Source organism: Rutilus rutilus (assembly GCF_951802725.1).
Source record: "Rutilus rutilus genome assembly, chromosome: 1".
Lineage (NCBI taxonomy): Eukaryota > Metazoa > Chordata > Actinopteri > Cypriniformes > Leuciscidae > Rutilus > Rutilus rutilus.
The window spans coordinates 65,562,317-65,578,024 of record NC_140209.1 but is presented as its reverse complement, the minus strand read 5'-3'; the positions used below and the strand labels follow the sequence as shown (position 1 = coordinate 65,578,024).

The window sequence follows — 15,708 nt, the reverse complement described above, 5'->3', positions numbered from 1 at the left end:
AATCCTGGCTCATTTACTACATCAGCGACAGAAAGTATTATATCACTATACAAGGGTATAGTTCTGTCACTGCTCCACTTACACTGGGTGTTCTTTAAAAGTTCAGTTCTCGGCCCACTACTGTTCATTATTTATATATATCCATTTGGTGACCTCATACACATGCATGGACTTCAATTTTCTTGCAATGCTGATGACATTCAAATTTACCTTACCACCAGCTCTGATAGGCCATCCCTGCCCGACTCACTTACTGCATGTATTAGGCATATCAAGCATTGAATGTTCCTGAATTTCCTCAAACTAAATAATACCAAAACTGAAATTTTGATGATTGGCTCTGCTGCCTCAGTCAAAAGGTACTGATATTGATGGGGTTCATGTTAAGCCTTCTTCATCCATCCGTAACCTTGGTGTCGTATTTGACTCAACTATCTTTTTGCTCTCATATTTCATCTGTTGTTAAAAACTCCTCTTTTCCATCTACGTAATATTGCACATCTTCAATCTTCTCTCACTCTAGTTGATGCTGAAACCTTAATTCATGCATCAATCACATCACGTCTGGATTATTGCAATGCTCTATTTCTTGGTCTGCCTAAAAAACCTACTGCAAGATAACAGTATGTTCAAAACTCAGCCGCAAGAGTTCTCACCTCCACTATGCGTTCTGCTCACATTCCTCCTCTGCTGCATGATCTTCACATATGTATATATGTTTTTAACATGTACTTTGGATAATGTGGCTATATGTGTCCTTATGTGTTTGCAATGTGTGTGTGTGGGTGTGTAAATGTATTGTAATGTACAATGCAAAGTGACCTTGGGCTACAGAAAGGCGCTATATAAATAAAACTTCTAAATACCTCAGTATGTTGAGTTGACATTTTGGACTCTTCAGTCCAGCAGAGAGCAGCCTCACTCCTGAATCCTGCAGGTCATTATTACTCAGGTCAAGTTCTCTCAGGGGTGAGTTTGATGATTGTAGAGCTGAAGCCACAATTTCACAGTGCTGATAAATTAGATTACAGGCTGTTAATCTGCAAAAAAGGAGTAATCTGGTTATAACCCTCACAGAATTAAAACATATGTCCACACATGTATGATCAATATATGAACTGGCTTAAATATATTGAAAAATATATTAAATAATATATTGTGTTAATATTAGAGGTGGGCATAGATTAATTTTTTTAATCTAGATTAATCTAGATTAATTTTGAAATTAATCTATATTAATCTAGATTAAAATGGCTCATTTGAATTCTGCCGAAGGCATTCATAATATGTGTGCTACCCAAATAATGACTATAAAAGTAAGTCTTTGAGAACGGGTTTCTCAAGCCAGGTGGCACATTAGACCAGGGGCTCATCTCCTGTTTCCAAAATGCATTACAAACTGCTTGAGAAAGCTTTTGTACTCATAGACTGTAAAAGGTTACTGCTGTACTGTTACCATCCGTAGTAGGGCTGAACGATATTCTGTTTTAACATCGACATTGCGATGTGCGCGTGAGCGATAGTCGCATTGCCGGAACATGCGATGTGAAGGGTAGTAGCACATGGTGTATTAAGAGAACGGTAGCACACAGTAAACACGAGTTTGTTGTATGGCTTGTTGCTGGGGTGACATGCACGTTCTGCGTGCCTGCACAGTGATTGGTTCGCTGTGCTGCTGCTCACCGCTCACAGCCATCATTCACTGCTAAAAATGCGCGACGAAGAGGATCCGCCGCAGAAAAATGATTTTGTACCAAAAAAAAAAGTCGAAATCATCTATTTGGGACTATTTCGGGTACAAAAAGGAGGATGTTGACCAAAAAGAGGTACTTTGCATGGAGTGTCATAAAGTTGTGGCCACAAAACAAGGAAACACCACCAATTTGGCTGATCACTTAAAATCAGGCACCACAAAGGCACCACAAAGCTCTTTACGATGAATACAAAGTCAAATCTGGATGTCAGCCAAAACAAACAAATATTTGCGATGCCTTTTCCAGTGTGACACCTTACCAGAAAGGCTCTCAACGACAGAAAGAAATAACAGACGCAATAACGTTTCATATCGCTAAAGATATGTTGCCATTAAATACCGTCGCCAAAGAGGGATTTAAGAAAATGATCCGAATGCTTGACAGGCGGTATGTTATACCATCCCGCACATATTTTTCCCAAGTTGCGATAAAAGAGCTGTATGAAAAATGCAAATCTAAGATTGAAGCAGAACTGTCGCACGTGGAATACTATGCAACTACAACAGACTTGTGGTCCAGCAGGACAACGGAGCCCTACATGAGTCTGACGGTCCATTTCATCACAGAGGACTTTGAGCTAAAAAGTCGCTGTTTGCAGACGGCATTTTTCCCGGAAAGTCATACAGCCGAGAGTATGTCATACAGCCCTGAGAGAAGCGGTGTCCGCTTGGGGCTTAGATGAGACACGTCAAGTCTGTATAACAACAGCGAACATGGTGAAAGCTGCCGATCTGAACAAGTGGACCAGGCTACAGTGCTTCGGACACAGACTGCATCTTGCAGTTGGTAAGCAATGGCCATGATCTTTATCCTAAATAAATATAAATTTTTACTCCGCTGTTTTACTTAATAACCTGAACCTGACAAAACTTGTAAAATGAATGTGCTGCATGTGTGTACGTAGAGCTTTAAAACGTAAGAAAAAAATACAGACACTAAAAATTTAATTTTAAACAACTTATTATTGAATCAGTGCCAAAAAATAGTTTTATGAGCACATTTGAGGAGCTCTTTTCCAAAATGCGATAACTCCATTTCAATAGTTTTCAGGGAATTATAATTTGTTTTACCTAGACCCACACATTTTGTGAATATTCAATTTATCCTGTTAAAATGTTTGTTTTTTTGCTCATCTGAACATGTTGAATAATGATGATTAAATCAATTTTTTTTTAAAAACGCTATAAAATTTAAATCCATCCATTTTTTCCCAAAAATTTATTTTTTTTGTCTTATATTTTTCGTGTTCGCATTTATGAGGAAAAAACAATGTTACGTGACAGTTTTCCGTCCGCTCTGAAAGCGGCACTAAAACTTTCACAGAGACCACAAACAGAAAGCACAAAGCCTTACTTTAAAGCTAATTTCGTTTTGTATTAATTGTATCTTAATTTCAATCAGTGTTTCATTATCCAATTTCCTTTTAATAAATAAAAAGTAATAGCAGACAGTAGATAATCACGACACGAAGGCGCAGCGCTTGAAATGGAACTTAAACTATCATCCATGAACCGAAACTCAGCATATAAGGTAGCCTACTCGCCTCACACACCTAAAAAAAATAGAAATATATCTATTATCTACAGAAATCTCTACTTTTAAACAGAACCATTCAAAACAAAATAAAACTATGTAATTCGTATGAAATGTGCAATTCTCCGGCGCGTTCACTACAAGATCACGAGTCAGTATCCTTTATCTTTGCAGCCAACACAGAAAACACTTTTATTAATAAACAATTAAAATGTCAGCAATATTTTATATATTCCTAATCATTACTTTTGCTGGTTCTTTGTGACAGCTTTTAGGTGCCGTTTACACGCGTCACTGCATCAGCACCGAAAACTTAGAGAGAGAGAGAGAAAGATTTTTTTTAACTTATTGAGGAATTATAGCCTAATGAACAAACAAACATCTGTTAAGAGCGCAGCCACGTTGGATTGCATAGAACGTTCACCGAATTCTGATTAGTCGAGAGGATTTATCGCGTTTAGGCTAAACATAGGTTCGGCTCTTATTGGGGTTTGGAAAGAAACTGCATCTTGCAGTAGCCTACATTTTAAACAAGGAAATTATTATTGGCATTTATCGTGTTTTGGAAAAGAGCTCTTCATTTATTGTTTAAAATAAAACAGTGTGCTTCAATAATTACAGTTCGCAAAGTTTTGTTTGTTTTCTCCGCTTAGAAAATGCAGTGAAAAAGGATGGCCGCATTGATCGTGCTGTAGGAGTCTGCAAGAAGCTGGTGAGCCACTTTTCTCACAGCTGGAAGGCCAGCGATGCCCTGGCAAAAGTCCAGAAGGAACTCAATCTACCATCACATTGTCTCATCTCAGAATGCCAAACAAGATGGGGTTCCAGACAGATGATGATCAGCAGGATATTAGAGCAGCAGCAGGCTTTAACTCAGGTCCTGTCTGTAGACAAGAAGCTGCGGCATCTAATACCAACCTGGCAAGATATAGATGTCCTGGAATCTGTAAGCAAGTCACTGGGCCCAATGCTGGATTTCACTGATGCACTTTCAGGGGATGAATACGTCAGTTTCTCTTTTGTAAAGCCAGTTCTTCAGCTCTTCAACACTTCACTACTGGAAATGCGAGAGGAAGACACAGACCTGACCAAGAACATACAGGCCGTGCAGAATTATTAGGCACGTTGATTTTCTGATCATATTTTATTCCCAGGAACATTTTGCCAATTCCAAACCATATTAATCTTAATAACTAATATTAATTTTGTATTTGATCATTTATAAGTGATATATAATTGTTCATGAAGGCTGGAAATGAAAAATGCCTTATTTTCAGGTGTGCAGAATTATTAGGCAAGTTTTCTTTTACAGATAAAATAAGCCAAAAAAGAGATTTAACTAAGACTGAAAAGTCAAAAATTATTAAATCCCCATGAGAAGAATGCAATACTAATGCAATACTGTAGATTGCAGTTAAGGCATGACCATTGGACAGTGAAATGCTCATTGGGTCAGCAGGGTCAGACAAAAACAGGTGGAGAAGAAAAGACACGTGTTAACTGCAAAAGAATGAAGAATTAAGGTGAAGAATTAAGTGTGAAACCATCAGGAACCCTTTAGTCTTCAGCGCCACCATTTTCCATAACTGCAACCTACCTGTAGTCTCCAGAAGAGCAAGGTGTCAGGATCACAGAGACTTGGGTTAGGCAAAGAATCCTAAAAAATGACCCCCACTTAATAATAAGACTCACAAGCTGAAGTGTAATAAAATACATGAAGACTGTTTTTTTTTATAGGCTTTATAGACAGACAGATTGAGAGTGACTCTTGAAGGACCAGCACCACATCCTCTTCTACCACTAATTGAAGAATTCATCTTCCAGAATACGTTTTATTAAGTTTTGTGAGTTTATTTTTAGTTCATCTCCTACACTGAAGTCTGTTTTGCAGAGATGGACTAAAAATTAACTCACAAAACTTATTAAAACGTATTCTGGAAGATGAATTCTTCAATCAGTGGTAGAAGAGGATGTGGTGCTGGTCCTTCAAGAGTCACTCTCAATCTGTCTGTCTATAAAGCCTATAAAAAAACATGGATGTCTTCATGTATTTCACAACACTTCAGCTTGTGATTCTTATTAAGTGGGGGTCATTTTTTAGGATTCTTTGCCTAACCCAAGTCTCTGAGACCCTGACACCTTGCTCTTCTGGAGACTCCAGGCAGGTTGCAGTTCTGGAAAATGGTGGCGCTGAAGACTAAAGGGTTCCTGATGGTTTCACACTTAATTCTTCACCATAATTCTTCATTCTTTTGCAGTTAACATGTGTTTTTTCTTCTCCACCTGTATTTGTCTGACCCTGCTGACCCAATGAGCATTTCACTGTCCAATGGTCATGCCTTAACTGCAATCTCTAGTATTGCATTAGTATCGCATTGTTCTCATGGGCATTTAATAATTTTTGACTTTTCAGTCTTTGTTAAATCTCTTTTTTGGCTTATTTTATCTGTAAAAGAAAACTTACTTAATAATTCTGCACATCTGAAAATAAGGCATTTTCATTTCCAGCCTTCATGAACAATTATATAATCACTTACACATGATTAAATACAAAATTAATAGTAGTTATTAAGATTAATATGGTTTGGAATTAGCAAAATGTTCCTTGAAATAAAATATGATCAGAAAATCAACGTGCCTAATAATTCTGCACACACTGTAAAGAAGAAGATGCTGATCTACCTCAACGAGAAATACGAAGATGATGATACTCAGAAGCTGCTAGATATGGCATCTTTTTTGGACCCCCGGTTCAAGATGGACTACATCATTGCAGACAAGAAGACCCAAGTTAAGGCCAGAGTGGCATCACTAGGGTTGGGAATCGTAAGAAATTTTCCGGTTCCGGTTCCGATTCCGGTTCCACCAAACGATTCCGGTTCCGGTTCCGGTTCCCATTCATTAAAAAATATTAAAACAACTAATAAAAAAATAGTAGAAAGGGAAAAATCCCAAATGAGTTTAACACACTGGTAATGTCAACAAATTCAACATATTAGTTTTGCAATTTTTGAAAATAAAAATTTCTGCATTCTCTAGAATAATTTGGGACCTCTCCTAGCTTATTGTATCTCCAGCAGTGGAGAATACCCTCTCAGAAGGGGTAGAATATGCTTGAACACCCATGTAATATGTGTGTAGAACAAATTATTTTTAAAATCGTTTTGAATGATTCATAAAGACTTTACTTGTTTCATTACTGGACAAATCAGCGCTCTAGCAGTTAATAAACACAACTGCATGCGTCCTGCGGAAGAACATTGTTGCCGGAGCTACTTCTCTCTATTTATGTCTATGACGAGTCACGCAGGTACTGGGCTACTCCGCAACGGCTGCGATCCGCAAGCTATAGTCCGAGTATAAACGCTTATTGCAGGCTTAACGTAGTAATTCAGGATAAGACAAAACCACGGTTTGAAAAAAAGGCATTCATGATGCGCTCATTGTATACATTTTGTACATTTTGAACACAAAAAAGTTACGGACTTTATGAATGTTTTGAAGCATCAGATGTAATCGATACACTCGTTATTTGAAGGCAGCAACTTTCAAAAGGTGATTTACTCTATTTTGGTTGTCGTAGACCTCCCGTGTTTATACTCTAATTATAAACTTTTATCTCAGTACATCTGTGATCATTTGAATATTTGTAACAGAAATACTGTGTGATTGTAAAGCTGTTTCATATTGACAACTGCTCTCTCTGGGTCAACGACAGCGCAAACAGATTTTAATGTTCAGGGGTGAGGTTTTTGTAATTTAGGAATAAGATCGCGTGGGTGTTTGAATCGAGATCTTTTAAAGATTAATCGTGCAGCTCTACTGTCTTTACTACTCTCTATCTCTCTCCGTTGATATCTGACGCAAAACGTATTTGAGGAGCGCGAGGGCTTTATTCATTACTATTTTAATATGAGGTGAGACGTCGCTATTAAAGGATAAGCTCCCAGCACTTCACTCAAACAGCGCACCAGAACCGTTTTCGGAACCGAAACTTAGGAATTTCGCACGGTTCCGGTATTTTTTCAAAAACACTACCGGTTCTGGATAAGAACCGGTTCTCGGTTCCCAACCCTAGGCATCACAGATGATGGAATGCCAGGAGAAATCAAGCTGCAGCACTGACGTGGAGCCCAACGTTACCAGTGCATCCCAGGCAAAGAAAGCAAAGAAGTCATTGGGAAGCTTCTTTAAACAGAGTGAAACTGCAGCAAAGGGTGATTCCTCTCTGACCCTAAAGGATGCTTTGGAAGCAGAGTTAAACACCTACCTGCTAACACCTCCAATAGACAAAGAGGAGGATCCACTTGCATGGTGGAAAGTACACAAACTAAGCTTTCCTCATCTTGCCAGACTTGCCCGCAAATACCTGTGTATTCCTGCGACAAGCTCGCCGTCAGAGAGACTTTTCAGTACTAGTGCAACATCGTCACTTGCCAACGAACCTGTCTCAAGCCTGCAAAGGTTGATAGACTTGTGTTCTTAGCTAAAAACCTTGAGTGAGTAAGCAAAGCATACAGCATACATAAGCATGCATGATCATGATCATGCTAAAGAATACTCAGTTTAGAAGTTTTATTTAATTTTGTTTAGCCATGATTATGAACACTGTTTTACTTTGGCACTTTTGCTAAGAAAAGTTGACTTAAAAACAAAAGATTGTGAACCAAAATGCTTATAAGTTGTTTTATAAAAAATATATTTATTTTAAGTTACGTTATGAACCAATCAGGGGGGTTGGTGTTGTAAAGCTGCTGTTTAAATGTGTTCGGCTTTTCTGTTTATAGAAATATGTTCTCTAATCTGTTTAGAAGATTTAATACAAAATATATTAACGTTTTATTTCATTTTGTTTATTTCATATATTTAGCCATGATTATGTTGACCAACACCAACACTGTTTTACTTTGGCACTTTGGCTAAGAAAAGTTGACTTAAAAGATTGTGAACCAAAATGCTTATAAGTTGTTTTATAAAACATATATTTATTTTAAGTTATATTGTTGTAAACCAATCAGGGGGGTTGGTGTAAAGCTGCTGTTTTATTTAAAAATGTGTTCTGCTTTTGTGTTTACAGAAATGTTCTAATTTTGGAATAAAATATTAATGAATGAATGAAATATTAATTGTAATGAAGCTTGCTGATTAGTGAAATTATTAATATCATGGAATGGTAATTATTGACTTTAGCCTGGATTGATGGCTCTCAATATCGCAATATATATCGTTGGGAAAAAAATATCGCAATGTAATTTTTTTCCAATATCGTGCAGCCCTAATCCGCAGGCAACATTAGGCAGGCCTATGTTATTATAAACTACTATAGGCTATCAATTAGGGATGGGCGATATGGCCTAAAATCCATATTGTGATATACATTGCAGCCTCTTGCGATAACGATATATATTATAATAAAGCCATTTCAGAACAGGTTACACAGACCCTGCTAAACAACTGCTAAATGTATTTTTTTATTTATTTAAAGGGTGTATGTAGTTTTGAGAACATACTGTATATTGTGCAAAACTGTAAGTATACAACATAATTTTGCAGATAAATAAAATTTAAGTACACTAGCTGCAGAGACTTAAGTAGGTCTAATGTTTATTATGGCTTGGAGCTTATGAAACCCCAAATTTAAAATTAGAATATTGTCTAACTGATGTCTTTTCAGTTAAAAAGAAACACAACAATGATTCTTAAAATCGGGCACAGACAGAGATTATGTGCTACACCACTAAGATATATTGGGAAAAATACGCGCGCGCTGGTATTCAGTGATATGTTTCGTTTTGAATTTGAGGTGGTAGAACGGATTAGTCGTGTGTTAACTTACCGAACTGTTACCCCACACACTCTGTCTATATAGTTTGCTGCTGCTCGTCGGACGACTTAAATCCGAACCAAGTCCAAATAATGGATGTTGCACCGATCTTTTTCACCAGCTTTCACTTTCAGCCGTGTTTACTTAAAGGGTTACTTCAGGATTTAGCATTAAGCTTTGTATTAGTAGAAAACCTGTAGTATTTTCAAATTACCATGCTTTCCACCCTCATATCCCCCTGAGACAAGAGATTTATGTATTTTTTGTCTGGAAAAAATCCTCCGATGACGCAAAAATCGTCATTTTGCGTCATCGGAGGATTTTCTGGACAGAGGCTAAAGACTACAGCCAGTAGATGGCGTTGTTCCGCATGTTTTCAGCCCGCCCATACAGGGTGGGATCTCACTCAGTCAGAATGTACACAGTGTCAGCCGTCTTTCTTTGGAAGCTAAGCTAGCAGGCTCTTGTTCTGTGGAGAAAGCTGAATAGTAGGAGAAAGCTGAGTAAGTAACCATCCTCCTTTTCCCGGACTTGTCCGGCGGGCGAGATCGTTCAAGATGTAACGTTACGGGATTCAGCTTTTGCTTTCTGCGGTCGCTATTCCTTGTTTACATGCATGCACACCTTTTGTTTCAATCTAACTGAATTCATTCCGATTGGTGAATCTGAATGTAGTGTTTACATGAACGCTAAACAAGTGATCGGTTGATGTGCGTTTTACCATTGCTAAGAAAAATTCCCGCTCCTCCGTGAGAGATGCGAGACCCGGCGCGTCTCAGTAATGACGCCACCGGCCTCCCGCCGTTCTCCCGCGGCCGTCAGCCTCGTCCTGCTCGCCACAGTAAACATGATGAATGGCGACTGTAGAACGCAAAAGCCGAATCCCGGACATTTTGGACGATCTCTAAATCCCTCGCAAACTCATCACGTAGGCTAGCTTTGTTGTTCTCATCTGCGCACTCTTACCGGTAGGCGTGGCCTCCTAAGGCAGCGAAGCAAGTGCATTCTGGGAGTTGTTGTCTTTCATCCACATAAGCCAAAAATACATTTTCTGGCTTTTCTCAGTCTAGAAAGCTCCAAATTCAAAAATGTCTTCACATTTCTACTACTTAAATGACCTATTTTAAATACACATTCATCTTCCCAGAGGTGAAGTATCCCTTTAAGATGACGACGAATACGATGCGTTGCAGCCGGGTGTACCTCGCGGTAGGGGTGTAAATATTAATCGATTCGTATCGATGCATCAATTATACAGCCGACGATTCGATGCATCGATGCGTCCGCAAGAGTATCGATTAATGTGTTTATTTTGCCGCCTGTCTATTTTCAGCATCTGCTCCGACATATGCATACAACCTACTAAGCTGCGGGTGGCACTAACCTCATTATTGTCTTCTACTTCACACCGCTTCACACGCGTTACTTACGTTTCACAAACTATGTTCACACACATTGTTGAGTCTGACTTTCAAGAGCGATGAATCCGTCAGAGCGAGCTGGCAATGACAGTGAAATGTTACACACTCCAGTCGGCGTCAAGTCATGGGTGTGGTCGTGTGGATGTATTTTGGCTTCAGGAAAACAGATGGAGCAGTGGTAAGAGTTGCCGTTTGTCTGATTGCGCCCGTTTCACTCATACTCCGCTTGCGGTGCGAATTTTTTTCAGTGCCCATGTTAACAGGTCAGAGCTTTCACACTGCACGCGGTTGCGGTCCGTTTATCCGTTCCAGTTGCGGTGCATAGGCTATACAGCAGTGCAGAGATCGTTTCTGCACCGAGTCTATTTCTGCTGTGCTGCACGCGCTGAATAAAAGTGACAGCGCATGTTTCGTGGTCAAAATGAACACAGATTGACATGAAAATGTAGTAATTTCACCATAAATGCGTTTAATTAAATAAATTGTAGTAATCTCACCATAAATGTATTTAATTTAATTTAATTATGTACTATCTTTTTTTACTTTAAGACCGGGGTAAAGCAAGGAAAACTACAATTTACCTCAACAAGGCGACATAATGAACAACACTTATCTCGTGGAGGTGGAAAAACAATTTCTTTGTGACATGCAATTGTATTCTGTATTCTCAATAAAAGGCAAATTATTTATTATTTTTGTTCATTTATTTGAAACGTAATCGATATCATGTAAAAATCTAGTATTGAATCGTATCGAATCGAATCGAATCGTATCGCGGGGAATTCTGAAGTATCGAAAAATAATCGAATCGTTGGCTTAAGAAATCGGTATCGTATCGAATATATTGAATAATATATTGGATTTATTGAAAAATTTGTGAAACTATACAGACCCTTTTCAAAAAATGTGAATATCATGGAAAAGTTTATTTCCATAATTCCATTCAAAACGTTAAAATTCCATAGATTATAGTTTCAGGGCCCACAACTTAACGATTTCAAGTATTTAGTTGTTTATTTGTACATAATTTGGGCTTCCAGCTCATAAAACCCACCAAATAAAATCCTGTTTTCGTGGGTTTTATGAGCTGGAAGCCCAAATAAACAACTAAATACATACAAATAAACAACTAAATACTTGAAATCGTTTAAGTTGTGGGCCCTGAATCTATAATCTATGGAAGTTTAACGTTTTGAATGTAATTATGGATATAAATAAACTTTTCCATGATATTCTAATTTTTTGGAAAGGGTCTGTATTTACTATGTTACACTAATGTGTATTCACCTGAGTTACTTTCACTCAATTGAACTGTATCTGCTACACAAAGTATTGAGTTGAGTTTATGAGTAAAGTTAATTACTTAACCCCTTGGGGTCGGCATCAGGCCGGCGTGATCTGCTCGCTTTTTTTCTTATCAGTGCAAAAGAGACTCAAAATACTCTGTCGATTTTGATCTTACATATAAGTGTTATACGTCATTCAAAACTGTTAAATGTATTCTTTTATTTGTGTACACTTATAATATGTATATATATATATACATATATACATTATATATATTATATATATATATATTAGGGCTGTCAAAAATAGCGCGTTAACGACGTTAATTAGTTGTTTGTTGTTAATTACGTAAAAAATTTTAACGCATTTCACGCATGCGCAGTGTGACAAATTATTCAGGTCAGGAAAGTCAGGGAAGTGGTTGGGAGCTAGAGGCGAGATGGAGCAAGGTGAGCAAAGTGGGCCTATTGACGGATTCAAATATAAAAATAATGATGATGGTACAGTTAACAAGTACAAGGTTATTTGCAAGATTTGTAACAAGGAGTTTCAATTTCACCGGAGCTGTTCAAGCTTGAGGTACCATGTCAACGCCAAACATGCGTTTGCTGGGCCGTCAGGTTCAGCAAGTGGTTTGCGCCAGACCACGCTGAATGTTCGCAGGCCATTAACAAAATCAACCTCAGATAATTTGGCCAACACAATAGCAAAATGGATTGCAAAGGATTGTAGACCCATAAGCATTGTAGAAGACTCAGGTTTCCTTGATGTTTTGCAAGTGGCATCTCAAGACTCATCCTATAAGCCACCGTCAAGAGCCACAGTTATGACGAAAATCCACGAGCTCTATGAAAACGAAAAAGGAAAAAGGAAAGAGGTCTTGGCTCAAGTAAATCATATCGCCCTGACAGGAGACCATTGGACATCAGTGAGTAACAACAATTACCTCGGAGTAACTGCACATTTCATCAGTGACACGTGGGAACTGAAGTCTTTTGCGCTGACTATATTAAAAACTGAGGAGTGTCATTTTGCGGAGGCTTGTAAAGAACAGTTCCTGTCTGTTGCACGTAAGTGGGACATCGAGGGCAAGACGACAACCATTGGGACTGACAGTGCACGCAACATGGTTGCCGCAATTCGACTTACACGCTATGAACACATGAACTGTGTCGCTCACATGGTGCAGAGAAGTGTCACAGTGAGTCTTGCTGACAGCGGCTTTGTAAATGCTTTGGCCAAGGCTCGCAAAGTTGTCGGTCATTTTAAGCACAGCCCAGCAAATGCTGCGGAGCTTCAAGCACAACAAGTCAGCCTGGGAAAGAAGCAAGAGCCATTGATCCAGGATGTTCCAACACGTTGGAATTCGACGCTGGAAATGGTCAAGCGCGTGAGCAGAAATAAAGAGGCTGTCATCGCAGCCCTGGACAATCAGGAGCACAAACTCGTTTTGCCGACCGCAGCAGAGTGGGATAAACTGCAGAGGCTGGAGACACTTCTAGAGCCATGCAGGTAAATCAGTCTGTAACTTATCAAATAACATTGCTTTGATTATTTTCTGGAATGAATTAAACCAAGTCAAATATCAATAACATGTATGTATGTAACGTTAGTGTTAATTTCGTCAGACGAGACGAAATATGTTCGTCAACGACCTTTTTTTTCATGACTAAAACGAGACGATGGCAAGACTGCATCACTGTCCAAAAACGCTGACTAAGACTAAATTAACATGCATTATTGTTGACGAAAAAAGATGAGACGAAAATGTTTTGCATAAAATAAAAACTAAGATAAAATCTCTCTTAATTTTCGTCTACAATCGTCTCTGCTTTTTCATCAGCTGTTACACCTTTTAAATATTCAGAACGAGTTCGGATCCCGCTCATTACATTGCTACCTACGAAATAAATCAATAATTTGACACAAAATTATGATTTAAAAAGGAGTTTATTGATTTAAAAACGATTGTATTGCTTCCGCTAAAGAAAATAGTGCGCTCCGTCTCTACGGTTAGAATCCTGTGTGTTCATGGCAACGCTCTGTTTTTCATGGCAATGGTGTGTTATAGTTAGCAGCGGTCTGTTATCAAGAAACTAACAAAAAAGATATGTGAATGACTAAATATGACTAAAACTAACAAGGACATTTGGCACAAGACTAAGACTAAGACTAAATTAAAAATAGGTGGCGAAATTAACACTATGTATGTAAAAAATAATAATAATAATGATGATGATAATAATAATAATAATAATAATAATAGTATGTTGATAACCAGTGTTCTAATAATACACTGTCTCTGTGTGCATGTGTGTGTTTGTGTGCGTAGGTATGTAACTGAGCTCCTGGGTGGAGAGACCTATTTCTCCTGTTCTGTGGTACTACCTTCTCTCTGCCACTTGCGTCTCAAGATGGAAGCCTGTGATGAGGACCCTGCATATGAGGTGAGATTCAAGACCAAGTTCAAGGAGGACCTAGCATCCCGTCAAGAACAGCTCAACAATGCATGGCTCCAGATTGCTACAGTTTTGGATCCTCGTTTCAAAGACTTGAAATGCCTGCCCAAGACAGACAGGGAAGCGGTGTGGACCACACTTGAAGGGATGCTGCAACAAGAATCACCCAGAAAGTCTTCACAGACACATGATGATGGGACACCCAGGAAGAAAATCAGCCTTCTGCAAATGGGCTCAGATTCAGAATCAGAAGATGAAGAGGTCCAACCTGCCATACAGAGGTACAGAGCAGAGCCCACCATTAAATTGGAGGACTGCCCCTTGAGGTGGTGGGCATCTCATTCAGGAGCCCATGAGAAGCTGGCCTCACTAGCTCACAAATATCTAGCCACTCCTGCAACCACTGTTCCCTGTGAATGACTTTTCTCAGTTGCAGGTCACATTGTGAACAAGAAAAGGTCAGCTTTACTTTCTGAAAATGTCAAGTCAAGTCAAGTCATCTTCATTTATATAGCGCTTTTAACAACGTAGATTGTTTCAAAGCAGCTTCACAGAGCTAAGCGTATAATTTAAGGTAACAGAGATTGTTTTGGCTTTATAGCAGAGTTAAGTTATTTTCCATCTAAAGTTAGTTTTGATTGATTTGCTTCCGTCGCAACGATCATTTGTTATTAAATTAGGGGCCGCTAAGACGACACCATTCCCTCTACACAGACTTTAAACGCGAACCTGTGAGAAACGCTGATGGCGTTCACATGCGCATTTAGAAAGGGTTCTATAGTTATGTGCGTTTGAATATACGCCGGTTTGGAATTCCCTACAAGCCAAGCCTAAACAAAGTACTTGTCTTTCCTTATAAATTTTGATAAAGAATTTTATTTTATTTTGTTGCTTTGGGGTAGGAATGCAAAACGAATTTTCCCGACAACGCTTTATCTGTATAGTGGTAGAGGGATCCTCCATAGGGAGAGACTAGTTGGCACTTCAGCACTGCGTTGTCATCGGTCCAGGCGAAGGTCCTTCGTCAGATCTGGATACGGCCTGTATCCGGCAGGCTGCAGGAAAACCTCGGGATAAACACAGACACTAAAATTAGCGTAGATGCCATTCTTCTCATGATGTAACGAGTACATCAGGATTTATGGGAAGTGTTCCCGGTTCCGGCTGACCTAATCTATGCAGCCTAACATTAAATTATAGAAGTCTATAATGTATTATGTGAAAGCTAGGTCAAAGAGATGTGTTTTTAGTCTAGCTTTGAACTGACAGAGTGTGTCTGCTTCCCGGACAATGGTAGGAAGACTGTTCCAGAGTTTTGGTGCTAAATAGGAAAAGGATCTACCGCCAGCAGTCGATTTTGATATTCTAGGTATTAGTAACTGGCCGGAATTTTGAGATCGCAATAGACGTGACGGACTATAATGCGTTAA

At 38.8% G+C, this 15,708-nt stretch overlaps 1 protein-coding gene across 1 annotated transcript in view; it reads right to left on the bottom strand.

Moving 5' to 3' along the window:
* LOC311295014 (NACHT, LRR and PYD domains-containing protein 12-like) overlaps nt 1–15,708 on the bottom strand; it is a 127,572-nt gene that overhangs the window by 50,404 nt on the left and 61,460 nt on the right. The window contains exon 8 of the mRNA XM_084416182.1: nt 867–1,040. Within this exon, the coding sequence (XP_084272308.1) occupies nt 867–1,040 (174 nt within the window). The remainder of the gene's footprint in view (nt 1–866; nt 1,041–15,708) is intronic.